The sequence below is a fragment of the Bubalus kerabau genome, chromosome 11, assembly GCF_029407905.1.
Source record: "Bubalus kerabau isolate K-KA32 ecotype Philippines breed swamp buffalo chromosome 11, PCC_UOA_SB_1v2, whole genome shotgun sequence".
NCBI classification, from domain to species: Eukaryota; Metazoa; Chordata; class Mammalia; order Artiodactyla; family Bovidae; genus Bubalus; species Bubalus kerabau.
In genome coordinates this window covers 71,110,919-71,138,783 of record NC_073634.1, presented here as the reverse complement: position 1 = coordinate 71,138,783, position 27,865 = coordinate 71,110,919, and the positions used below count along the sequence as shown (strand labels likewise).

The 27,865-nt window shown below is 49.0% G+C and overlaps 1 protein-coding gene across 1 annotated transcript; it reads left to right on the top strand.

Annotated features, from left to right (window-relative positions):
* The first annotated feature begins 15,642 nt into the window (after positions 1 to 15,642).
* On the top strand, positions 15,643 to 16,751 carry ASPRV1 (aspartic peptidase retroviral like 1). Its single transcript, XM_055541744.1, is given in 2 exon segments — positions 15,643 to 15,805; positions 15,808 to 16,751. Coding segments are annotated over 2 exon segments (1,107 nt in total).
* The last annotated feature ends 11,114 nt before the right edge of the window (positions 16,752 to 27,865 follow it).

Below are 27,865 nucleotides of genomic sequence, written 5' to 3'. Positions count from 1 at the left end.
CTGCTCTCAGCCTTCTCTGCCTGCTCCTGCTTCCCCTCCCTTTCTCTCACAGGTGTTTCCCCACTGAATCTCGTCACTCCTAACTCCATTCCGCATCTGCTTCCCAGGGAATCTGGACGGACACCCCGCCTTCCTGGCTTGCCTTCGTGTCCCCCTGCACACCTCCTGAGACACAGCTCCTTGCCCGCCCAAGGCTAACCCTTCCAGCAGGGCTGTGGACACCTCCCTCATTTGTCCCCCTCAGGCCCCACGCTCCTGGGAACCAGCATCCCCTCTTCCCAACCTTCTCCTTCCCTCCGCTGCCCTGCCCTTGTCCTCACCAGCTGGCCTTCCTTCAACCCATGTCTCTGGGCCACCAAGTTGCTAAAATGCTCAGCAATAATGTCCATCCTTCCCACCCTTGGCCGGTGCTAAGCGCACCCTCCTCCTGCAATTGTCGCCTCTTCTGTCTCTCTGGCCCCCACTCTGCTTTTGGCCTCTTGCCTCTCTCACTGCTTCTCCATCTCCGGGCCCATGGCCACCCCTCCAACCCTGGTGTCCCCAGGCCTGAGGTGGGGTCCTCTGCCCAGCCAATTCCCTCTCTCCAAGGGGAGATGGTTCCTAAATACTGATCTGTTGATGGCTCTCAAATTCCATCTTTTGATCATGACCTTTTCCTGAAGTCCAGATTCTGATATCCAACTGACAAAGGGACTTTTCCATTTGGTTGAACATGGACCTCAAACCCAGAACACCTCAGGATGAGTTCATAGTCACCCCACAAAGCCATTCCTTCGTGGTCTCCAGAGAGTTCTGCCACTGTCCTCCAAGACACCCAGGCCAGGAACCGGGCAGCCCCCTCAGTCATCCCTTCCAGGTTGTCACCAGGTACTCCTGCATTCCTTCCTAAGCTGTCCTCCTCCCTAATCATCCCCAGAATCACCGTGCCTTAAGCATTTTTAAAATGTACTTCTGATTCCATCACTTAATCCTGTATGCTGTATCTCTCCATTATATTTCTCAAATTGATCCTCCAGAAAGGCCTGTGATTCTGGATAAGGAAGAATTTCATTGCTCCCCATTGCCTTCATCATCATTTATCAGCATCACCATTTATCAAATTTTCTCTATGTGCTGATTAAAAATCCCTCTGGATCATGTCTTTCTCTGTGGGCTTCTCTTGACCCTTGAGGGCTAACCAGATTAAATCACACAGTGGTTTATGGCCTTGGGTTCCTTAGTGGATGGAGAAGCCCTTCACCAAGATGGTAGCCCTGGAGTGGAGCAAGTTTGAGAGCAAGAAAATTAGTTCAGTTTTGCATACAATGTAGGACCTGAAATTTATACATTGGAAGGTGCCATCAGGCTGGGAGAACTTTCTGGAGATCCCATTCAAGGCAGAGCTGGGGGGAGGGGTCAGATCCACACATGTTCAGATCAGATCAGTTCCTAAGGGCCAAATTCCTAAGTTTTTAGGAACTTTGTGAGGCAGTTGTTAAACCTAGCTATTATTAAAAAGTTAAGCTAAATAAAATTATAATGAAATAAGTTCTGTTAAAAAAAAAAGATAAATACTCAAAACTCATCATCTCCTAAGAATTTTACTAGGTTTTACTGTTTATGCTTTTTTTTTTTTTTTTTTACCTCTTATGTCTGTGGAAATACTATATAATGTTGTGTTACTGGGCTTTTCTTCCCAGCTCTGCATTCAGTAACATCCTGTTGGTAGCTTGAAACTGGCCATGGTGGGAATACTTACACCATTGAAATTCATAAATACCACAAATCAGAGCTTGATTTATTGTATTGTTGACTATCTAGACATAAGAAATTTATAAAGGAAATGTTAACAAGGCAGATTAAATTAAATTTAAATGTATGATTTGCCAGTAGCCCCTACATTATGAATGGCACAAAAAAATTTGAACACATGTTCTTCCAGTATTCAAAAACTATTATCTGATTCAGTAGGGAAGTTGGTCCCACCATAGACAAATGAGTGAAATTCCAACATATATTCCTATTGTTTCACTTTTTTTTTACTAGATAGCACAAACAAAAATATCAACCACCATTCATGATGGAACTACACTCACTTTTCAATTATAATTTTAGGTTGGTTATGGAGTCAAGGGGTTGGTAAAAATCAATGAAAACATTCTATAAGACTCCATTTGCTGTATTCAGTTGACAATAAAGAATACAGTATTACAATTTTTGACAATAAAAAATACAGTATTTTTATTATTATTTATAAACTGCTAAACATCAGCAATACATGAACCGTGAACTTCCAGATGTACAAGCTGGTTTTAGAAAAGGCAGAGGAACCAGAGATCAAATTGCCAACATCCGCTGAATCATCGAAAAAGCAAGAGAGTTCCACAAAAACATCTATTTCTGCTTTATTGACTATACCAAAGCCTTTGACTCTGTGGATCACAATAAACTGTGGACAATTCTGAAAGAGATAGGAATACCAGACCACCTGACCTGCCTCTTGAGAAACCTATATGCAGCTCAGGAAGCAACAGTTAGAACTGGACATGGAACAACAGACTGGTTCCAAATAGGAAAAGGAGTACGTCAAGGCTGTATATTGTCACCCTGCTTATTTAACTTCTATGCAGAGTACATCATGAGAAACGCTGGGCTGGAAGAAGCACAAGCTGGAATCAAGATTCCCGGGAGAAATATCAATAACCTCCGATATGCAGATGACACCACCCTTATGTCAGAAAGTGAAGAGGAACTAAAAAGCCTCTTGATGAAGGTGAAAGAGGACAGTGAAAAAGTTGGCTTAAAACTCAACATTTCAGAAAATGAAGATCATGGCATCCGGTCCCATCACTTCATGGGAAATAGATGGGGAAACAGTGGAAACAGTGTCAGACTTTATTTTTGGGGTTCCAAAATCACTGCAGATGGTGACTGCAGCCATGAAATTAAAAGACGCTTACTCCTTGGAAGAAAAGTTATGACCAACCTAGATAGCATATTGAAAAGCAGAGACATTACTTTGCCAACAAAGGTCCTTCTAGTCAAGGCTATGGTTTTTCCTGTGGTCATGTATGGATGTGAGAGTTGGACTGTGAAGAAAGCTGAGCGCCAAAGAATTGATGCTTTTGAACTGTGGTGTTGGAGAAGACTCTTGAGAGTCCCTTGGACTGCAAGGAGATCCAACCAGTCCATTCTGAAGGAGATCAGCCCTGGGATTTCTTTGGAAGGAATGATGCTAAAGCTGAAACTCCAGTACTTTGGCCACCTCATGCGAAGAGTTGACTCATTGGAAAAGACTCTGATGCTGGGAGGGATTGGGGGCAGGAGGAGAAGGGGACGACAGAGGATGAGATGGCTGGATGGCATCACTGACTCGATGGACGTGAGTCTGAGTGAACTCCGGGAGTTGGTGATGGACAGGGAGGCCTGGCCTGCTGTGATTCATGGGGTCACAAAGAGTCGAACAGGACTGAGTGACTGAACTGAACTGAACTGAAACATCTTTTATGTCAGTAAAATTTATAATAAGCTCATATACGTGTATATATGCATACATTATTTTCTCTAGCTGGTCTGTTGTTTAACGTTTATCAGCACACCACAGGGCAGATTTCCTTAGGCTGAGGAGTGATCAGAGACTTGACTCTTTGGAAGGATGCTCAGAAGAGGGAGGGAATAATCGGTGGAAAGAAGCTCCGTCAATGTAGAGAGGAGGGGTGGGTGAATGAGACCCAGGTGGAGGGATTAGTCTGATACGTACAGAGTCCCCGAGAAAGGAGTGGGAGTGGACAGAAGCTGGGGCTTACTATTCTCTCTGCCTTGTAGGATGCAAGCCATCTTCTTCTTTTTTTTTTTTTAGAGAATATGCTATTATTTTTTTTTTCCTTTAACTTTTTTTAATTTTATTTTTTAACTTTAGAATATTGTATTGGTTTTGCCATATATCATCATGAATCCACCACAGGTATACACGTGCTCCCCATCATGAACCCTCCTCCCTCCTCCCTGCCCGTACCATCCCTCTGGGTTGTCCCAGTGCACCAGCCCCAAGCATCCAGTATCGTGCATTGAACCTGGACTGGTGACTCGTTTCATATATGATATTATACATGTTTCAATGCCATTCTCCCAAATCATCCCACCCTCTCCCTCTCCCACAGAGTCCAAAAGACTGTTCTATACATCAGTGTCTCTTTTGCTGTCTCGTACACAGGGTTATTGTTCCCATCTTTCTAAATTCCATATATATGTGTTAGTATACTGTATTGGTGTTTTTCTTTCTGGCTTACTTCACTCTGTATAATAGGCTCCAGTTTCATCCACCTCATTAGAACTGATTCAAATGTATTCTTTTAAATGGCTGAGTAATACTCCATTGTGTATATGTACCACAGCTTTCTTATCCATTCATCTGCTGATGGACATCTAGGTTGCTTCCACATCCTGGTGCAAGCCGTCTTCTGAGAGCATGAGACAGAGAGGAAGCAAGGAGCTGAGGTGGTTTTGCTGCAGTGGTCAGTGAGGGGCAGAGAAGGGACCTGCAAGGATGAGGCTGACTGAGAAAGACAGGGGACCAGAATCCTAACCATGAGTGGCAGAAGCAGGGGTGTCAACCAGGTTCCAGTTCTGGGCCCCTCCCTGCAGGACAGATTGTTTTATTAATCTCCCAGGATGATTCCAAGAGGAAACAGAGGCTGGGAGAGGCTAAGTCCTTTGACCATGGCCCACAGCTGCTTAGTGGCTGAGTTGGGATTCGAATGTAAGCAGAGTGGATCCATAGACAAGGAGCCTGCATAGCAGTGCTTGTTGCCTTAACAAAGCCCTTCAGACTGTGCAAATTGGAAGTGCCCTGGGAGAGAGGTTGGCAGTGCAGGTGTGGCACATGTCAAGGGCTCAAATGCATTGCCTGGCAAACAGGCCTGGCAAAGTCACCTCACATCCCTGGTCCCAGCCTAGCACCTGTCTCCCAGCATGCTTCTGACATCACTCCACAGTGTCTACAAAGGATATTTTTTTATTACAGCAAATAGGGGCTTGTGTTATTTTGTATATTTTTGTTATTTTATTTTCTAATAATTCATTTTTATTGTTTTTTTTTTTTAAATAAAGTATAGGATGGACTGTAAATGCACAGGGCCTTCACTTTCATACATTTGAGAAGCACTGTCCTAACCCACCCTTCTAATCATGTTGCTCCCTTGCAGGAAACCCTTAGTGATCCCCACTGGCTACAGAAGAGGTTTTAAATGGTGAGGGCAGGGGACCAGTTCATGGTTGGGAGCTTAATTTAGTGTGTCATTACCAGCATTTAAAAAAGAAAAAGTGGAGTAAGATAGAAAACATGAGTGTATCACATATGGTAAATGCATTTTGCTTATATATATATTATATATATATATATATATATACACACACACACACACACACACACACACACATATACATATATGGGCTTCCCTGGTAGCTCAGCTGGTAAAGAATCTGCCTGTAGCTCAGGAGACCCGGTTCGATTCTTGTCTTGGGAAGATCCCCTGGAGAAGGGATAGGCCACCCACTCCAGTATACTTGGGCTTCCCTGGTGGCTCAGATGGTAAAGAATCTGCCTACAGTGTGGGAGACCTGGGTTCGATCCCTGGGTTGGGATGATCCCCTGGAGGAGGGCAAGGCAACCCACTCCAGTATTCTTGCCTGGAGAATCCCCATGGACAGAGGAGCCTGGTAGGCTATAGTCCATGGGGCTGGGAAGAGTTGGACACAACTGAGTGACTAAGCACAGCACATACACATATGTAACTGTATTTTTCATATGTTATAACGCATATGTATGCTGGAGTATGATGAAAAATGTCTTCCTTACTAGGATCACAGTAACAGGTTTGAATAACACCAGTCTACCTGGTGAAGACAGCACCGCTCGCCTGACTCGCAAAGTCACAGAGGAGAGGCAGTTGTTGAGGGAGAGCAGGTAGTGCTTCTGGGGAAAGAGTGAAGGTGAGCAGGGTCTAGCGGATGGATGAGCAGAGGGAACGACAGGAGTAAAGACCCTCAAAGACCACCACGTCCTTCATGCTTAGATCGTGCTGGTGCTCCAGCTAGGAACTGGTCTGGCCCTGGCTTATGGAAGCTTGCAGATGGCATGAAGACTACAGTCCCTGAGATGGGAGCTTAAAGGAGGGAGCCCTTAAATCTGTCAGGGAAATCAAGGAAGGTGGCAGTAGCTTAGCTGACTTCTGAGGGAACACTTAGAGTTCACCTGGAGAATAGGTGGGGAAGGCTTGCCCCACCAAGTGACAGGCTTGTGAAAAGGCATGAAAAAGCCTCTCATGTTTGGGGAACTACAAGTCATTTGGTGTAGGGAGACCATGAGTTAGGGAGGGGCCTCACGTGCCCTGCTGAGAGTCAGGATTTTGTTTTGGCCTGAGGAGCCATGGAGGAATTTGGGGCAGAAGAATGACATGAGTGGCTTCCATCTCAGGACTCTGGCATCCCCAGGAGAGTGGATTACCAGGGAGGGGACAGCGGGGATGGAGACCTGTGGGACAGCTATTACAGTAGTTGGGCTTGAAGTAGGGCAGTAGCGGTGTAGAGGGCAGATGGACCCGGGATGGGGGTGGGGATGGAGGTGGGGGTGTGGGAGTTGGGGTAGGGACTCAGGAGGAGCCAGCAGAGGAGGCAGGCGGTGAAGGTGAATGATTTGGGAAACTGGCTCCACGGTGGTGCTTTTGCCCAGATAAAGAAAGAACACGTGAGGCAGAGCAGGTCTGGGAAGACAATGTGTTTAGTGTTGAAAGTGGACTTGTGGGGTGTACGGGCCAGTGGAGCAGAGAGTTCAGTCAGGGTACAGGCTGGGGAGAGTGTAGAATGACAGGGGAAGGGCAGTAGAGGGAGCCTGGGGAGAAAGGCGCCATGAAAGACTAGGGGAGTGCTCTTTGAGGCACAAGATCAAAAAACTTGGGTCCCAGGAACCAATGGGGCAGGCGAGACCTAGGAGGAAAAGCAGATTGCCTGAGGGGCTCCTGGGATGTGGCCATTGGGAAGCCACTGATGCCCTTGGCAAGGGTGCAGCTCCAGGAGGAGGGGGCAGAAGCCAGGGGCTTGGGGATTGAGTGGCACAGACACAGTGAAACAGAAGGAAGCAACGTTGCTCTAGTCTGTACAGCGCCTTGTGCGAGGTGGACCAGCTCAGTGACAGAGGGATGCAGGTGGTCTTGAGCCACAGTGGGGCACGTGCCTGCCTTGGTCCTGCGAGTGTGGACCAGCCCTTCTAGAAACTGACTGGGGAGGAAGGAGAGGAACAGTCATTAACCAAGGGGGATGCTGGACCAGCAAGGGACTCATTTTTAGGATGTGAGAGCCTGGTGCCAGCTGACTCAGATGAAGACGGAGAGACCATGAGGAAAGAGTATAGGACAGGAGCCTGCAGCCTGCAGGAAGCTGGGTGGTGGCCCTGGCAGGAGGGTCAAGGCTAGTGTTGTTGCCGTGAGTTTGGGGGGCTGGGCGCTGACGGGGAGCAGGATTGTATGTTGAGCCTGGAGCCTAGGGCCCCGTGTGTCCGTGGTGCTGTGGCCAGGAGTTAGCTGAGAACCTCTGCTCTGCAGCTGGGGAGAGGATGCCCAAAAGGGACACTCACCCTGCCTGTCCTGGGTCACCAGTGGCTCCAGTGCCCAAGCCTGGGTGACACGCAGACCGCCGGGCAGTGGGTCTAGAACCGGGCAGGCCAGGCTGGGGATGGTCTTGGCACAGAGCTTTGGTTTACTTTTTTTTTTTTTTTTAAATTTGGTTGTGCAATGTCTTAGTTTCGGGATGCAGGATTTTTGTTGCAGCACGTGGGATCTAATTTCCTGACCAGGGATCAAACCCCGGCTCCCTGCACTGGGAGCATGGAGTCTTAGCCCCTGATCGCCAGGGAAGTCCCTTGTTTACTTACAATTTTACTTTTTATTATGGAATATTTTTGAACACACCCCAAAGTTGTGGGAAACTCAAACTCTCATACCTATCATTTAGTTTCAATAGTTATTACTATTGGCAATGTTATTATCCCTTCTTTAAGTACCTTTTAAAAATTAAAAAAAAAAAGACTATTTTTTAGAGCAGTTTTAGATTCATAGCAAAACTGAGTGGAAGGAACAGATTTCTCATATACTCCCTGTGAAAAACTTTTTTACTTGAAAATAATTTTATTTTATTTTTTTTTTGAAAATAATTTTAAACTTATAGAACTTGTAAGAAGAAGTTTGTTTATTTTTAAATAATATTTTTATTAGAGAATATATTCTCAGAATGAATTTAGAAGAAAATTAAGGTCCTCATGATCCCACCACCCAGACAAAGGTACTGTCCTTGTTTTGTGGTATTGGGTTGGCCAAGAAGATTGTTTGGATTTTTCCATAAGATGTTAAAAAAAACCTGAACCAACTTTTTGGCCAAACTAGTATTTTCTTCCAGTCTGTTTTCCATGTTTACACACATATTTTCAACTGGACTGCTGTATCTAGTGACTAAATGCCTTCCTGTCTTATGTGTTAGCCTGAGGGCCTTTGCCCCCAGATTCCTGCACAGAGTGAGTGGAGAGCAACAGCAGTCCATCTGAATTGTGATGTGTGATTGCCCTCATTCCCTGGTTTCAGCTCATTCCGTCCTCTCTAGCACCCCTTTACTTTTTGTTTTTCTTGGGTAATACTAGTAGATTTCTGGTGGGATGAGGTGCCCAGTGCTCCTTGGACCACCATCTTGCCCGCCTCCCATTCTCATCTCTCCGGAATTAGGGCACCCGTGTCTGAGTCTTTCTTCCCCACTTACCTGAGAACTCTGTGAGGGCAGGGCTCAGATCTGATTCATCACCCAACATGAAGCAGAGTTAGCCTCAAGAAATAGGTCTGGAATGGAACCAACCCACTTTTTGGGCACTGCCCATCCCCATCTAGCTTCAGACTAGACTCAGAGCCTTACACATACTTACAGCTGCCAGCATGGTGTGTGACCCAGGGTAGGTGCTCGATAAATGGCTGTTACTGCTGCTACTAATAACCTGGAGATTTCCATCCGTGTCAGAGCTCCCCTGGCATTTCCATCTTCCCTTTCCTGCCTTCCCCTCCTTCTTCTGGATGGTAAAGCAGAGACCACTTTGACACGCCAGACGGAAGGAGCCACCCTTTGTCCCCTGTCTTCCATAAGTCAGGAGCAAAGCTGAGTTGGCAGTGGATTCCAAAGCAGCAGCTCCTGTGCCGAGGCTGTTTTATATGTTTGCATTCCTCAAGATACCAGTTATCATTAGCAGCAAATTAAAGCTATTTTGGGATCAGTTCAAAGCTGCCTTTGAGGTATTTTAAGTTGGACAAAAGTCCTCCACGTGTCTAGCTTTAAGCTGAGCGTCCTGATGTCATTAGAAGCCTACTTGTACTTGGAGACTACAATCTGTATACTTTGATTTTTGTGAACGTTTCATAAATTTCAGGATTGTTTGTTAAAAGTGAGTTCATGTCTCCAGAGCTGTTTGGACTACCTGATGAGTCCTGCTGCCAACCTCAGTTGGCATCATCCCCCCACAGGGATGGAAAAGAGGGGGATCTTCTGGGGTCTTCCCTTAGAGCCAGTCCCTGTCGCCAGGTAGAACCCCTGCCCCTAGGGAGGGTGGCAGAAATCAGAGAAGGAAGGGATGAGGGCTTGGTCCAGGCTGGGGGCACCAGGAATTGGGAAGAAGGTGGGAACCTATTTTGGAGGGTCTGGGTTGGGAGGAGGGGAGTGGGGAGGCCTTCCGAACACCTTAAGTAATCTTCATAGTTGACTGAAAGCTTAAAAACAGGGGAAGAACTGGTTTTGGCATATTGAACTTCTAGGGACTCAGCCAGAAACTTGTTCTGACCAACTGTTGGTTGGTCCTGGCCTTGACCCTGGGTCTGGAGGGCTGGCAGTGGCTTTAGGCCTGGGATCCCTGTTCCCTAAACTTCTCTGGGACCCTCCAGTGTGATGGTCTTTCAGGCTGCTGACAAGGGGAGTTCAGCTGGTGGGTTGAGCAGGGCGGCATCCAGGTGGAAGGCTTTTAAGCCAGGTGGTAGATGAGTGTCGAGGGGGTCACAAATGGGAGAAGGTGGTTCTGGAACAGCAAAGAACAGAGGCAGGGATCCGGGGCAGGAATACTCTGTCCCCGAGCTGTGCCCAGGACCCAGGGTGGGAAACACACAAGGAAAAGCTATCCTGCCCTTGCGCCTTTGGCCACAGGAGATGTGAATGCCAGGTGTGGGATTCCCACTCAGAACAGCAGGCCTGGCCGTCCAGGGGCTGTGGTTTGGGGTTCAGGCACCTGCCAGTGCCGTGGATTTCCCCACATGCCTGGCTTGGGTCAGAGCTCACCCAGATGCCCTTGGATTCTGATCTGAATCCCTAACTAGATTTTCATGCACAATTCACTGCTCTGCCCCTCTTTTCAGCTTGAGGACCTGATGCCACCACCCACTGAAGCAGGACACCGGAAGCAGCTGGGTCCCCACCTCCCAGGAGCTGTGCCATCAACCCTCCCCAACTCCACATTCACATCAACCCTAGCACAGGGCCTTGAGGGGAACGGGCCAGGTGGGAGCTGCAAGGAGCGAGGCAGGCTGGGGGAGTTTGCTTGTGGTGGGAGAGCCTGGAGGCAGGAGGAACAGAGGGCATCGTGTCTTTGGCCCCGCACAGTGAGGGCAGTGGGTGGGGGCAGAAGGCAGCGTGACCTACTTTTGAAGCTGTGACTGGGGCTCTTCAAGTGGTCAGCCTGCACACACGTTGGTCTTGAACTCTTCAAAAACCAGGCTGTTAACCAGCTGTATCCTGTTTTCATTAGCGTGTAAGCCACGGTGATGGGACCAGCCTAGTTTTCTGGGCCAGTAAGTATGCCCAGGGGCTAATAAACTGCAGGTGCCTCCAATAAATATGGTTTTAATACTTAGTGTAAATGTGTGTGCAAAGAAATCTGTGAAATGAAAGGTGGGAGCTGAGTTCTATATGCATGTTACACAATTGCTTAGTTGTTTTGAGCTGAGAACTATAGTGTGACTGTGTGTTTGGTGTGGGTTTTACATGCACAGGATGTGAGCACAGTGTGTTGAGGGGTGCGTTTTTGTGGACATGTGTATATGTGTGAGGGATTCCCAGGTGGTGCTAGTGGTAAAGCAGGAGACGCAAGAGACGTGGGTTCCACCCCTGGGTCAGGAAGATCCCCTGGAGTAGGAAATAGCAACCCACTCCAGTATTCTGGCCTGGAAAATCCCCTGGACAGAGGAGCCTGGCAGACTTCAGTCCACGGGGTCACAGAGTCGGAAACAACTGAGTGACTGAGCATATATGTGTGATGGCGTGGTAAGGGGGTTGTGTAGTGTGTGTGGGTATGTATGTGTGTGTTTGTGTGTGTATGTGTGTGCTAAATCGTTTTAGTCATGTCTGACTTTGCCTGGAGTGGGTTGCTGTGCCCTCCTCCATGCGATCTTCCCAACCCAGGGCGCAAACCTGTGTCTCCTACGTCTCCCGCCTTGGCAGGAGGGTTCTTTACCACCAATGCCACCTGGGAAGCAGGTTTGATCCCTGGATCGAGACGATCCCCTGAAATAGGAAATGGAAACACACTTCAGTATTCTTGCCTACAGAATCCCATGGACAGAGGAGCCTGGTGGGCTTCAGTCCGTGGGGTCACAAAGAGTCGGATACAACTGAGTGACAGCATATATGTGTGATACGTGGTAAGGAGGGTGTGCGTGTGTGCATGTGTGTATGTCCATGTGTGTATATGTCCATGTGTGTGAAGACCCATCAGATGGGTTGGAGACACAACCAGCTACATAATTTACAGGGCCTGGAAAAAATGAGCGTGGGGCTCTTTGTTCCAACTACTGGGAATTTAAAGTCAGCAGCACATCAGACCAACCCTGGCCTTCCTTTTTTTTTTTTTTAATTTTATTTTTAAACTTTACATAATTGTATTAGTTTTGCCAAATATCAAAATGAATCCGCCACAGGTATACATGTGTTCCCTATCCTGAACCCTCCTCCCTCCTCCCTCCCCATTCCATCCCCCTGGCCTTTCTGAGAGCAGAGTCCCTGGGACTTCACAGGTTGGATGCTCATGAAGCCGTCCCCGCTTAGAGAAAGTGCACCTTCTGTCTCCCCTCAAACTTCTTTGTTGCCTTGAAAACTCCTTAAATTCGTGTCTGCTCTCGCCCCATCCAGTTCCCAGGGTGACCTTGATCTTGGGAGTACGGGGCGCCGGCCAGAGGCAGCTGGAGAGGAGCTGCAGGGCCCCTTATCTGGGCACAGCAAGGGCTGGTGGTGCCTTTTCTGCCCCTCCTGGTGTTACATCTGGGCCTCACCCAGAGCCCTGGAATCTGTAGGGTGTCTCCAGGCTCTTTGCTCAAAATGACCTCCTGAGAATGCCCAGGCCCCCCCACTTCCCACCCTGCACCCCAGGACCCCCCTAATCTCAGAATTTGAGGGGTTGGGCTCCTCTCTGGGTCCCTCTGTACCCCAGCAGTGGTCAGGCAGAAGAAACAGTAAAGAGAAGGGGAATGAGGCTTCTGGGGTGTCCCCACTGCTCACCAAGGGCTTCAATTCTCAGGGGCCCCTGAAGGGCCCTTTCATGGGCTTATAATGCGTCACACGCCACCCCCCACCCTGCCCAACCCCTAGGGCTGGGGAGGGATGAAATGGCAAAGCGGAGGCAGGGAGTGGGGCCAGCAGAGCTCAGAGCCCCAAAATCTCAATGAGGGGTGTGGAGGGTAAACCCTTCCTGTTTAGCCTCCTCTTGGGATAAGTGCCTGCCTCCAAGCACACTTTGGAGATGCCAATGGGTAATAATGAGGGTGTTCCCACCCCAATACCTATATTTATCAATAATTAACCACGATTTCCTGGGTCCTGGGAGGAGGTAGTGGTGCCTGTCCTGGCCCGGCTGGGCTCCACATCAGTTCAACTGACACGGCAAACCCAAGGTTCCTGAGTGGTTTTGAGGTGTTCCAGGGATGGGCCTCTCCCAAGGCTGAAGGGAGCTGGAGAACTGAGGTCACCATTTTCCTGATCTTCACGAGAGAACCTCCCTAATCTCAACCCTTGTGAGCTCACCTAGTAACCATGAAGTCCCCTGTGTGCTTCTGTCTTGGGGACCCCAGGTGGGACTGTGTGGACAGCTAACCTAGAGGGGTTCACTGAGGAGGGCCTCAGGTCCAAGGACCCAGAAGAATAATGGCTGTGGGGGAGCATGAGGCAAGGGGGGCTGGAGAGGGGACTTGGGCACAAGTGGTTGGGCAGGAGTGGAGATGCTAGAAGTTTGTTAATCAGTGGCTGTGGTGCTTTGCCTGACCCAGAGAGAGTGACCAAGGTCCACAAGCAGGAATGTGATGACAAGCTGGCTTTCCAGAAGAAGGGGGGCTTGATTTAGAATTTGCCAATTTCTGTGGTATAAATGCTCCCACCAAGTCTGGTTTCAAGCTGCCAGTTGGTTTAAGACTAACTCAGAAAATTCTCAAGTATTTAGCCATCAGCTCTCATTGCCCGCTAGATCACTGCCCCCTTCAGAGGCCATCAACAGCAAAGCCTCAGGACCTAGCCGGATGCCTTTCTGAACCCAACACACCTGCTTCCCTGCCTTTATTTGCAAAATGCCCTTACATGCACTGGGTAACTTGGGCCTGAGACAAGCCATTTAGCCATTCAAGCTCCTTGTTTTTCAGAATGGTGGAGTACGGCAGCTGGTCTGTCCTGAAGGTTGTCCCGATGCTCACTGGGGGGATAGACATTGAATGACTTGGCCAAAGTGAACACCAAACCCAATCAAGTGAGGACCATGACCCAGGTCCCAGGGACCTCCTATTTCCAGACAATGGCAACAGGGAGACCTGACCTCACTGTCCACCATGATGGCCTGAAAGGCCACAGTCGGGGCATCCAGCAGTCCTAGTTGCTAGTTGAGAAGCCACCTTACTTCTTACTTCCCTCGGTCACATGCCAGCCTCCTAACTCCTTCCCACTTCCAGGGGACCAAGGGTTCAAGGTGATGAATACCAGGGAGCCACAAAGCCACTAAGTCAGTACCTGGGCCACAGAACAATGCCCATTCCAGGGACTGGGAGTCTATCCACAAACATCCACTGCAGAAGGGGCTTCCTGGTCTTGTGGGTGCAGGGCCGTTTCTCTGGGTGCAGGTTTTGCATTGTGCAATCCTCTAGGAGACCCACCTGCCCAGTGACTCCACTCCCCCTCCTCTGGGTTTCTGGAATGGCACGATGGCCCCACCTCAGCCAGGCAGCTGTGATGAGAGGTGTTGACCCAGCTGCCTCTGTGCTGGCTCACTGTGTCAGGTGCGAGGGGCTGACACAGCCACAGGGGCTAAGGGTCTTCTGGCATAGTCAGAGGCCCTGGGGCCATCCAGGGGCAGGACTGGAGCCAGGGTCCTCTGGAATTCAACCAGGCACCAGGTGATCAGTGGGACAGGGAGTTGGTGAGACAGGCTCTGGGCCAGGAAAAACAGCTCAGAGCCACAGGTGTGCTGCTGGTTCTTGCTCCTCTCCTGTCTTCATCTCCCCTGTTTGGTGACAGCACTCAGCAGGCTTGGAGCCCGGGAAAGAGCGCCTACTTGCCCCACAGTCAGTTCCTACCGGGCCTGGAGGCAGTCGTACATGGGCAGGACACAGACTTATGAATGAACCACACAGCACACTGCCATGGTTGTCACCTGGGAGTGGGCACAGAGTAGAGGGCTCTGTGGAGGGGCGACATTTAAACAGGGTCATCAGTGTGGGCCCCCCAGTAGCCCCAGCCACCCTGCACAAGCCCAAGTCAGACTTCAGCCATGAACTCCCAGATCTGTCTTCTGCGTATCCATGGGGTGCCCGGGGACGGCTCTCCACCCTCCCACCCCAAGCCCCGCAGGAGGTCCCACAGCCAGCCTCCTCCATCTAAAGCCATCCAGACTCTCACTGCTGGCTCTGCCAACACAGTGGGTGCTTCCCCCTCTTGGAATAAAAAGGAGTGGAATTCTCTTGCTGCTCTTTCCACAAATGCCCAGATGAAGAGGTGGTCTGAAGAACCTGGGGAACAGACTCTTATAAAGGTTTCTGGAAGGTGAGAGGGGAGAAGCTGAGGAGGGGGCCTGCCCAGAGCTAGAGTCGGAGCCTGACTCCAGATTCTGGCACTCACTTCCAGAAGGCAGAATGACTCTGAATTAGGTGTGATCAACCAGGGAAAATTACTGTAGCAATTGCATTCATGGAAAATGTGTGCATGTGTTCCCTCATTTAAAGAAACTATGGGCATTCTTGATTCTGGGGACTCTCCTCCATCTCTCCAGAGAATCTTATGGGATTCTGTACTTGGTTCAGAGCTCATGAGAAACACCCAGCCCCTCACTTCAATCAGAGCAGAAACACAGTCAATGTAAGCTCCTTCCCCTTAACCACTCAAAGGGGGTCACTCGAGGCTGAGGGCAAAGGGGCCTCCCCAGTTTAGAAGCTGACGGTCCCTGGTCCCTGCCTCTGGTCCCTGACTCCACCTTCCTTTAGCTGATGACAAACACCTGGATGTCGTAACGTCGTCCTGTCCTCATCTGTTATTCTGGGACACAGGCTGGGGAGGGTACCTGAGGAGGCCCCCTCTGACCCAGGCTGGCCTTCGTGGGCTGCCCGCGGCCTGTCCCGTTGATGGATGCAGAAGGGCGGGGCACTGATCCTGCCCGTCGAACAGGATGCTGGAGGGAGGGGGAGTGGGAGGAGCAGGGGCGGAGCTCCCAGAACAAAGGCGAATGGGGAGCCGTGGGGGCCCAGGCTGGGTATCAAAAAGGCTCTGCAGTGTGAGCAGGCCACAGCTCTGCGCCCAGCAGTCCATCAGACAGCCTTCGCCTGGTCCCTCCAGCCTGCCAACAGCGGGCACCCAGCAACAGTCTGCTTAGAGAAGCCTTGTTCTCCAGCGTGATTGCGCTGTCACTGATCTGTGGCTTTCTCTACCTGCCGTGGGTTGTTGCTGCAGTTCCAGAAGGGAGCAGAGGGATGGCCGGGAGCGGAGTCAGGAACCGGGAGCGTGCCTTCGTCCCAGAGCCTTTCGATGGAGCCAATGTGGCCCCACACCTTTGGCTGCATCGCTTTGAGGTCATCAACCACCTCAACCACTGGGACCACATCACCAAGCTGAGGTTCCTGAAAGAGTCCCTCAGGGGAGACGCCCTGGGGGCCTTCAATGGTCTCAGTCTCGAGGACCAGGGAAACTACGGGGCTGTGAAAGAGACCCTCCTGAAGACCTTCGGGGGGCCCGAGGCCGCCCACAGCCACCTGCCCAAGGAGATCGTCTTTGCCAACAGCATGGGTAAGGGCTACTACCTCAAGGGGAAAATTGGCAAAGTGCCCGTGAGGTTCCTGGTGGACTCTGGGGCCCAGGTCTCCGTGGTCCACCCGAGCTTGTGGGAGGAGGTCACCGATGGTGACCTGGATACACTGCGGCCCTTTGAGAATGTGGTGAAAGTGGCCAACGGGGCCGAAATGAAGATCTTGGGCGTCTGGGATACAGTGGTGTCCCTGGGCAAGCTGAAGCTGAAGGCAGCCTTCCTAGTGGCCAACGCGAGTGCAGAGGAAGCCATCATTGGGACCGACGTGCTCCAGGATCACAACGCCGTCCTGGACTTCGAGCACCGCACTTGCACACTTAAAGGGAGGAAGTTCCGCCTTCTGCCGGTGGGAGGATCCCTGGAAGATGAGTTCGACCTGGAGCTCATAGAGGAGGAGCCCTCCTCAGAGGAGGGGGGGCAGCAACTCTTTTGTTGAGAAGCCCCCTTTGCTTCATCCCTCAGATATTGGCAGGAGGACCCACCATGGTGGATGGGACAGGCACGTCTCCTCAGGGTTAGGGTTGGCCAACCTCTGAACTTGGCCAACCCTCTGAAACCAACTCCCCCCCCTCATGTCCCCCTCCCTTTCCTGCTCCCCTCCCCCCTCCTCCCTCTGCTGCTGCTGCTAAGTCGCTTCAGTCCTGTCCGACTCTGTGCAACCCCATGGACTGAAGCCTACCAGGCTTCTCCGTCCCTGGGATTCTCCAGGCAAGAACACTGGAGTGGGTTGCCATTTCCTTCTCCAACTGCAGGGGCCTTTATCTGCCCTGGTTAGGGGAAGCTTCCATTGGAAAAGGAACAGGTGAGGAGAGTAGGTTGGCTGTCTCAGAGGGGAGAGGGTCCTTGTGGTTGTCACACTGCTGTTTGTGGCCAAGACTTGGCAGCTAGAAGAAGGTTCCAAAAAGGCTACAATGATGGTCTTTGAGAGAGAACTGGGGGACCCCTTCAGCTCCCTGGAGATGTGGCTCGATCACCTGTGGGCCAGGTAGTCTAACTTGACTGGGCTAGGTCCTGGCTGCAGAGTCCTTACAAGTAAGACCCAACCCTCAAGGCCAAGGTCATGGCTGCTCTGGGATTCTTCACTGTTGGGTCTTCCCACCTGCAAACTGTGTTTCCTTCTGTCATTTACTTTGAAACCCACTGCGTCTTGTGCCAATAATTCATGACTTCAAACAGCAATAAAGGATGACTCATGGAAAAACCATGTAATGTGTTGATTGGGAATGAATGCAATGGATGTGAGAGGTTGGGGGAAAACAGGGAATGAGTGGTGAAGAGAAGGAAGGTTCAAGTATTTTCAGAGGGTCTCGCTAGAAAACAGAAGAGAATACGTGTACAGAGACGATATAGCTTGGATTTTCCAAGACAACCTCGATTTCAAATAGCTTGACTTATTTCCTCCATAATTCTTGTCATGTCTAATCTAATCCTGATTCCTCTAATCATTACAAACTGCAATATTTTAGTATCCAACTTGCCTCTTATACCCAAGAGTGACCCTCAAGTTGTGGTCTTGATTGGGGATTGGAAAATTACAGTTATTGTAAACAACTGATGAAGTCTCTCCCTGGAAAATAGGTTCTTACAGCCACCAGGGAGCCAGGACCTGGAGGCAGAAAGTATGATTGGGGGCCAAGTGTTACCCTGCCTGGGGCAGCCCAAGGGCATTCTGCAGGATAGTGGAGGCGGGGTGGCGGGGAGGACACTCCAGATCCAGGAATGGGGTACCTCTCTCTTAGGGGATCTACCTCATATTTGCATCCAGGTTCCTGCCCCTCTTCTAGAACTCAGTGGGACTGGGACTCTGAAAACTCCCTGGTCCAATGGGAGACTAAGTGTGCAAAACTTCAGGAAATTTGATGGGAGGCGGGAAGGGTCTTCTCCCTACATGAGGGTGGAATGAGCCTTTCCTGGGAGTTTCCATCTGGACATTCATGAGGGAGAGGGGAACAGCCTGAGTGGGAGTCAGAGGTGGGGATGAGCTTTATTCTAAGAAGCCTTTGGGGCCTTGACCTTGAACCTGTCTGAGCCGAGAATGATTGCTCCTCCCTCAGATTCCAGCTGTGATTCTCCTGGAAACTGCGACACCCCTGGTCCCTAATCCCCTTGATTATGAAGCCCTTCCCTGGGTTCCCCAGCATCCTAACAGGGATTGGCTACATCAGCCGCAGGGCGCGTGGGGCAGCAGTGGGTGCTGGATTGGGAGGAAGTTCTTCCTCAGGAATGTGAGGACCAGGGAAGTGTCGGCCCAGCCCTGGCCCTTGCCTTGGAGCCGAGGGGAAGGAGAGAAGGAGGTGGTCTCATGGTATTCAGGTCCCCCATCCCCCATCTCAAAGTTGGTTTTCAACGCCTGACAAATACATCTCTCCTAGACCAAACCCTCCCCAGAGGGGACAACCTAGGTGGCACCTCCCTGTGACCTATTTTCCTCTAGGTCCCTCAGATCCTAGGCACCTGCTGGTCTGGAGGAGGGAAGGGAAAGAGTGGGTGGGAGGGGAACAGGTGAATGGGGAGCTGGGTGCCAGGCTAGAATTTCAGGGCAACACCCAAGTTGTTCCCTATGGACGCAGGCTGCAGAGCCCTGCCTGTATGAACAGGGGCAGGATGACCTGTATCCCCGCCACAGAGACCCTTCGTGCCTTGCTATGAGTGAGTCTGAGTCACCAGGCTCTCAGCCAGCTCTCTCTCTTGGGGGAAGCGAGCACCCGGGTGGGTCCAGCTAGACTGACATCACAGCACAGGCCTCCTGGAGGAAGGTTGGTTCCTCTTACCTGGAGACCGGACTGAGACAAGAGGTGCTGTGTGTGTGAAGGGAGCCTGGGTTGCAGGACCGGGACGCTGCTTCCTGGGAGCAGAGTATAGAGGGACAGGGTGTGAGCATCCAGGTACAGTGGGTTTCAGCCACACATCTCAGAGGGCTTGATCTCTGGGTGGGGAGTTGCACCTAACTTGTATCAAAGTGTTTGAACTGTGAAGGAGCAGCAAGATTCACCTGGCTTCTGGGAACAGGACAGAGTAGAGGAACAGCAACAAATTCAGCTTGGCAGCCATGGCAGTATTCAGACTTCCGGTCTGAACTTCAGACAGTGGATAGGAGAAGACAGAAACAGGTGAGGCTGTGAAGGTCTAATCCTGGCTGCCTGTCAGAATCACTGGGAGGATCAATAAAATCCACTTCTTCCTGGTGGTCCTGTGCAGCTAGGCTCAAGAAGGCCTGGTCTTAATCCCAGCTGTATCTACCTCATTGCGACCCAGAGGGTGGTCCCTGGGCCAGCAGAAAGGCATTGTGAGCATCACCTGGGAGTTGTTAGAAATAGAGGCTCTGAGCACCAACCCAGACATGCAGCAGAACTTGCACTGAACAAAATCTCCAGGTGATTCTTACACACACAAATGTTTGAAAATTCCTGTCCTAGAACTTTCTGATGCCTCTAGTTAAGGGGCAACTCATGATCCCCACCAGACACCCTTTTTAATAGTGACCCAGGTGGCTCTGGGGTAAAAGAATCCTCCTGCCAATGCAAGAGTCGCAGGAGATGCAGGTTCCATCCCTGGGTCGGGAAGATCCCCTGAAAAAGGAAATGGCAACCCACTCCGGTGTTATATATTGCCTAGGGAAATCCCGTGGACAGAGGAGCCTGGCCCGCTACAGTCCGTGGGGTTGCAAGAGTTGGACACAGCTGAATGTGCATGCAAGCACCATATACTAAATGCCTACTAATTCTACTAACTTTGCTAGATAATTCTTCATGCTTTTTTTTTTTTAATTAAATTATTTCCCTGACCAGGGATTGAACCTGCACCCCCTGCATTGGAAGCGCAGAGTCTTAACTACTAGACCACCAGGGAAGGCCCAATAATGACCTTTATAGTGAAAGAAAACAATTGTTCTCTGGTCCAGATCCAAGCCAGCCACACACTGCATTTAGTGGTCATGTCTCTTCAGTCTCCTTTAATTCAAACCAGTCCTTAGTCTTTGTCTTTCATGATCTTGACATTTATGAAGAGCCTGGTCAGTTATTTTGCAGAATGTGAACCTACGTTTGTGACTCTGATATTTTCTCAGGATTAGATTCAGGTTATGCATTTTTGGTAAGAGTATCCAAAAGTGATATTGTATCCTTCTCAAGTGGATCATATCAGATGCTGTGGGACACCTATTTATTCCATTACTGGTGATGTTAACTTGAATTAGCTGGTCAAAATGGTGACAGATTTCCCTCTGTAAACTACATGTCTTTTCCCTGTATAATTTTTAAAAATATTTATCTTCTTTATTACTTATTTATTTGTCTGCTCCGGGTCATATTTAGAACACACAAGATTCTTTAGCTATGGCATGCATACTCCTAGTTGCCGCATGCGGATCTAGTTCCCTGACCAGGGATCAAACCCAGGCCCCCTGCATTGAGAGTGCAGAATCTTGGCCTTTGGAGCACAGGGAAGTCCCTTCCCTGTGTAATTAATGAGTGTCTTCCAGGCTGATGCTCTGAGACTATATAAATAGCCTTTCTTATCAGTCACCTATTAGACCCGTCAATGGTCCTGGCCTGCCAATGGTGGTTTTCTAATTCTACCCTTCTACATTTGTTAGCTGGCACTCAACTCTGAAGAAGAGTTTTCCCCTCCTGTTTGTTTATTGTTTATTTAAATAATTGTAGGCTCACAGACTATTGTTTTATTTGGTGAGCTATACTCTGTTACTATCATTCTGATGCTCACGTTGTTTTAAATTTGGCCTCGGGAAACTCTTCAGACTGGTTTTTGTCTTTCTGGGACATGTCCCTACCATCATCTGAGCCCTTCTTTATTTTCTGTCACAAGATAGTCCAGGTTCATCTTGTACCTTCCCTGAACCACCCCTGAAACTGGCCATTTCTCCAAGAGCCCTGGTTCCTTTAGGTGGAGTCTGGTATTTAGAAACCAGGACCTGGGTGTTGGGTATGCTTGTTACTACTAGGGTGTCAATACTCTTAGATGCTCTCAGTAGTCAGAACTAAGAAAAAAATAGTACATCTATGAATGCTTCTGTATGTATCTCTCTCTCTCTATATATATATATATGTGTGTGTGTGTATATGTATATATATATACTCTCTATATATATTTAAAACTTGAGTTCACACTGAACCTCCAATTCCAACCCAGCACCATAGAGTTTATTCTAATCTCCCTCCTTTCCATATTTGCAACGTCTTTCTCCAGTGAGAAATATGATCCCAGGTTACTTATTTGCTCAATCCTAAGTACCCAGAGAGTAGTTTCAGAATTGCTAACCCATAAGCCTATGAAAAACAAAGCCAGAAGCAACCAATTATTAATCACCTACTCAATGCCAGGTGTGGGTGGTCCTTGGCAACAAATAAGAAAGATAAACAATCAAATCAGACTGCAGTCATCACAAGGCGAGTTAAGGCTCCCAGGTGTGCTTAGGTTACCTTGAGGACATAATGTGTCCATCAGGAGGGCAGTTGGAGGCAGAGACCAAAGGCCACACATCCTTCTCTTACGGCAATGCTGAGGGAGTGGCCAGCCTCAATGCCCCAGAGAGGTGACCTGGCCTACCCACCTGGTCCTCAGTCCCCGAGGAGACATTGAGGCAGCTGTCAGAGCTGATGCCACCACATGTTTCGGTCCCATCAGGCACTGTCCTGGCCAGAATCCACTGCTACCAAGCAACCCTGGGTAATACGTGTGGCTTCCCTGGCTTGGTGGCAAGGAGGACAGGCCTTGCTCAGGCCACTATGCCCACCCACTCCACCTGGCTGTTGCTTCTCACTGTGGGCTCATAAATTGGTTCTTGAGTTCTGACTGCTCAATTTTGTGGGCCAGCCTTGCCTAAACCTGGATAAGGGTGAATTCTCCACCTGCTGCCTGTGGGACTTGCCTGGGGCCAGCCTTGCCCTGGCCTGTCTCCCTGAGCTCCAATTAGAGCATCTTCCAGCCCTGGGAAGGGTGTGAAGTGAGCCCTGCCCTCCAGGGATTCACAATCTGAAGAGGAGGAAGGCAGCCGGACAAAGGAAGCCCAAGCCTTAGAGTGGCCCAGCATGGCGTCCCCTCCTCATGCCCATGTGCGCATGGGCACAGGGGGGTCATGTGGTGGGGCTGGGGCTTGGGGTCAGGAAGGGCTCCAGAGATCTTTAAGTTGAGTCCTGAAAGACAAGTGGTTGTTCCCCAAGACAATGCAGGGTACAGGGAGAAATGTGAGGGGAGGGAGGGAGATAAGCTGGGCTGGTGCTGGCTAACAGGGTGACTTGGGTTGGGGACAAAGGGGCAGGGTCCTAAATGGCCTTTGAGGAAACTCCAGAAAGCCAGGAATAACCAACGCTGGGTTTCTTCAGCTCTGAGATGCACTCAATTCAAGACTGCATTATAAATTTAATATTTTTTGGAGAAAGAAAAAATAAACCTTGTAAACATTAACATATGTACCGATGGTTAACGTATGTACCAACTTTAAAAGTGGTAAAATGTGTTTGTGGAGGATGAGGTGGTGGTGGTGGTGGTGGGTCCTAAAGGAAACACTTGGTTTCATCTCGAGTACCAACTCAGATCCACGCAGCTGCCTGCTCGGAGGCACTGCGAAAGATGCTGGGACTGTGTTCAGACACTGCCAGCAAGATGGCACAGTTGATGAGTGATGTCTGTCCTGGGAGCAAGTGTGGAGAATAAGCACCTGCTTCGTCCATTGTGTGCAGTCAGGGGCTTCATTCTCAGGTAAGGGGAAGGCAGGGAAGTGACATGTTGACATCTGCATCTGTAATGCATCTGAGCCTCTCCGCAAACTCAGAGATGTGTGGGAAATGCCACTTAAAGATATTTTCCCCCAATATTAAAGCTAATTATGTCTTACTCTGAGTCCCCATTCAACTGGGCTCTTAAGACAGTCACTTTCAGTTATTTTGGGGACATTTCCTGCTCTGGATTGGGGAAAGGTCCCAGAATCTTTGGCAGCACTGAAGCCTTGCTGGGAGAGGGGCTGCAAGTCATAGATGCCCCCGTCTCTGTCCACAGGTTCCTTCAGGCCACGTGGCCGTGCTGATGTCTATGCCATGCACGCTTGTACAAGAGGCCCGGGTCTTGGGTCCCGCCATCCTAGGGACGCCAGGCTAGCCACTGCCTGTGATGTCTTATCACTTCTTTGGGATGAGGCTGCTGAGTGGTGTGAGGGTGTCTCTTCTCTCCAGGACTGACTGCTGTCCACCCCCTGTCTGGCCAGATCTGTTCTCATCTTTTCTCACTCACCTACAGGCCTCCCCCTACCTCCCGTTCAGGACACTCGAACATATTGTCATCCATGGGTTTGGGCAGGCACAAAGGATGGGGAAGGGACGTATCTTCTGTCTTACAGGTGACACTGGCTTTTGGCCCAGGGAAGTAAGAGAGCCCTAAAACCCGGTTACTTGCTCTAGATGGAACAGTCAACGACAAAAGCGCACATTCACATTCTCCTGTGCCACCACCCACAGATGGAGCACAGGGAACAAGTCGGAGTGGAGGGAAGCTGTCTGGGTTTTTTGTGGGATTTTTGCATTGGTTGACGAGGCTAAGCAGGCTCAGTGGGGAAAGGGGCCGATTCCCAAGATACCAGCAGGATTTGGGGAACCTCAGTGATGGGCTATGAGAGGGGGACAAGTCTACATGAGACAGCAGTTTTGCCCTCAGGGCGCAGTTGGCAACTTCTGGACGTAATTTTGGTTGTTACAGCTCTGAGGGGTTGCTAATGCATCCTGCAGTGCACGTGACCACCCCCCTCCAACCCGACCCCCCAACACAGAATTCCCCAGTCCTGCACATCAACAGTGCTGAGACTGAGAGACTGGCCTGAGGTGACTCGTGGATGCTGATGTGGACATTTCTTTCTAAGTGTCACAAAACCCCTACAGTGTAAGTTTTACCCCGCTTTAACAGATGGGGAAGTTGAAATAGAGAAAGGTTAATCTGCTGTGTTGCTCTCACGGTAAATGATTGAACTGAGATTGGCATTGAAGACTGCCTGCCTTTAGAATATTCAGTTCAGTCCACTGGAGCGGTTTGGACAAACGGAGATTTGGCTAAAGTGAATTTAGGTTGTTTGCATCTATTATAAATAGAGCAAGGCAAGACAAAGTGGGTGAAAATAAATTTGAATAGCTGAAATGTTCAACAAAGAGGTCTTCATTAACTAAACAGTGTGTAAGGTATTTGCAGAACTCACTAACGTGTTACTGTGGTCGGAAACATTCATTGATTCTATCGCTTTATGAAAAAAAATTCACAAAAATCATCAAACAAGTAGAGGAGACATATTGGCATTAAAATAAACTAGGAAGGAAAACCCTCCCTTAAACCTCACCCGAATTCCACAGCCTTTTTTGTTTTGATTGTTGCTTATTATTGCTTGATGAGTTTTTCATTATTTAAATTCCTTTTTTCCCTTTCTTTTACAAAAGCAATACTGCTCGTTTAGGAAAACCAGAAAATTAGGTCAGTCCAAAAATATACGAAGAAACTTTGCAAAGAGCCTTGTGCCCACTCACTCCGCCTAGGTCAGACGTGGCATATTTTTCCGGACCTTTCTCTGTAGACATTCATATGGATGTATTTCCCTTCATTCTTTCTCTTTCACTCTCTAACTCTTGGTTTTCTTTTTCAGCAAAGATAGGATTATGCAGTACTTTTCTGCATACTTTATTTGTAAACTCATACTTTATTTGGCCAGTTCCCTATTTTTGGACATTCAGATTGTTTCCAAACTTTTGCTGTTACCAACCTCACAATACGGTGATGAAAACGAGCATACTGCAACCACATGTGACACACACAAACCTCCCAGCTATACTGTTAAGTGAAAAAATGCCAGACACAGACCTGTATGGTGTGATTCCATTTACAAAATATTCTAAAACCAACAAGCAAAACTAAGCTGCAGTGCGTACACATGTCTACTCAGGAGGAAAATTATAAAGGCAAGAAAGGATATGATTACAGCAGAAGCAGGGTTGCCCTGTCCTTTTGGGTAACGAGGGTTCTATGTTGGGAAAGGCATTTGGGGGCGCCTGAGGGCTGACAGTGTCCTGGTTCTCGACTGGGTCGTGTCTATATGGGTGTTTATAATAATTCACTAAGCAGTACATTTGTTTTATGGACTTTTATCTATATGTGTAACATTTAATGATAAAATTTTTAAATGAACAGAATTAAAATATTAATAATTGGCTAAAATGTTAACTAGATATTTAAAGCAGAGAGTAAAACTATTCTGAAATTTAAGCAACATACTTGAAAAGGCGCAAAAGAATGCACTCCTCTTTTTTTTAATTAATTAATTTATTTATTTTACTTTACAATACTGTATTAATTTTGTCATACATTGACTTGAATCTGCCATGGGTGTACACGTGTTTCCCATCCTGAACTCCCCTCCCACCTCCCCTTCCCATCCCATCCCTCTGGGTCATCCCAGTGCACCAGCCCCGAGCACCCTGTATCATGCATCGAACCTGGACTGCCAATTCATTTCACATATGATAATTTACATGTTTCAATGCCATTCTCCCATATCATCCCGCCCTCACCCTCTCCCACAGAGTCCAAAAGACTGTTCAATACATCTGTGTCTCTTTTGCTGTCTTGCATACAGGGTTATCATACCATCTTTCTAAATTCCATATATATGCGTTAGTATACTGTATTGGTGTTTTTCTTTCTGGCTTGCTTCACTCTGTATAATAGGCTCCTGCATTCCTCTTCTATGCTACATCAAAATTCTAGTTTTTGGAAAATAAGGTGGAATGTCCTTTTTAGACCAAATTGTCCCTCAGGCTGAATTGTTTTCCTCTAAACTTCTTCTCAATCAAATTATTTTCTATCAAATTGCTTTTATTTTTGGCCAAGTCATCTGGATTATTCTAAAACTCAGGCAATTTCCATGGCTCTCATCGTGCTGCCTTCATTGTGCTTTGATGGTGATAAAGTCCTTAACATGTAGGAGAAAACTCACTCCGAGTCTCACCATCTGCCCTCGGGGCACATTACTTTGGAGACTATTGTCTGCTTCAGCTCTGAATTAGAAGTTCGTCTCTTACTCATTCACTCACTCACCCATCCATCCATCCATCTATCCATTTGTCCATCCATCCATCCCTCCATCCAGCCATTCAAGCATCCATCCATCCAGTGTGCTGGGCACTGGCCTAGGACAGAGCCACAGAGGAGAGTCAAGCCTCTGCTTTTGCACAGCTGTATTTGAATACCAGACAGATAAAAAAATGACTTGTCCTGTGGTGATAAAGACAAATGAATCAGGGTGGGTGGTGGATTGAACTGATGGGGGATATGCAGTTTTATGCCAAGGGGGTCAAGGAGTTCTCGTGGGTCAGCTGATGTTTGTGCAGAGACCTGAGTGAAGGGAGGTGGCCGGGCTACCCTTCTAGGCAGAGGCCCAGCCCCCAGGCCAGGGCAGGTGAAACAAAATGAGTGAGGGATCAGATGGTAGGATCTGAGCTCAGGGAGGGTTGTTGTTCAGTTGCTCAGTCATGTCCAACTCTTTGCGACTCCATGAGGGTCTTTTTGAATGAGTTGGCTCTTTGCATCAGGTGGCCAAAGGATTGGAGCTTCAGCTTCACCATCAGTCTTTCCAATGAATATTCAGGGTTGATCTCCTTTAGGATTGACTGGTGCAATCTCCTTACTGTCCAAGGGGCTCTCAAGAGTCTTCTTTAGCACCACAGTTTGAAAACATCAGTTCTTCGGCTCTCAGCCTTCTTTATGATCCAACCATAAGGATTCTGTCATATACTCTCACATCCATATATGACTACTAGAAAAACCATAGCTTTGACTATATCGACTTTTGAAATCGGCAAAGAGATGTCAGGGAGGGTGGCCAGGACCAGGTCAGGTGGGGACTCAGATGGGATTCAGATGAGACTCAGAAGTGCTGCTGAGCCAGGTGGAGTTCGGCAAGTGGGGTTTGGGCCATTAAGGAAGGCTGAGATCTGAAGTCTGTTTTGAAATGCTTGTGGATGGGGTGGGGAGAGCCTGGGGTGGAGTGAGGGGAGCAGAGCCAGGGAGGAAGTTTTGCTGCGCCCCGTGCTGTCTTGAGCTGTTAGCCCCCATTCTGGGGGCCCCTACTTGCTCTGGTTTCCCCTATGGGCCTCTTTATGAGACCCGAGAGCTTTGCTCTGTGGTAGCCCCTTCACAGGAGAAGGCAATAGCAACCCACTCCAGTACTCTTGCCTGGAAAATCCCATGGACGGAGGGGCCTGGTGGGCTGCAGTCCATGGGGTCGCTAAGCGTCGACACGACTGAGTGACTTCACTTTCACTTTTCACTTTCATGCATTGGAGAAGGAAATGGCAACCCACTCCAGTGTTCTTGCCTGGAGAATCCCAGGGACAGAGGAGCCTGGTGGGCTGCCATCTATGAGGTCGCACAGAATCAGACATGACTGAAGCGACTTAGTAACAGCAGCAGCCCCTTCACCGGAGAAGGCAATGGCACCCCACTCCAGTACTTTTGTCTAGAAAAATCCCATGGACGGAGGAGTCTGGTGGGCTACAGTCCATG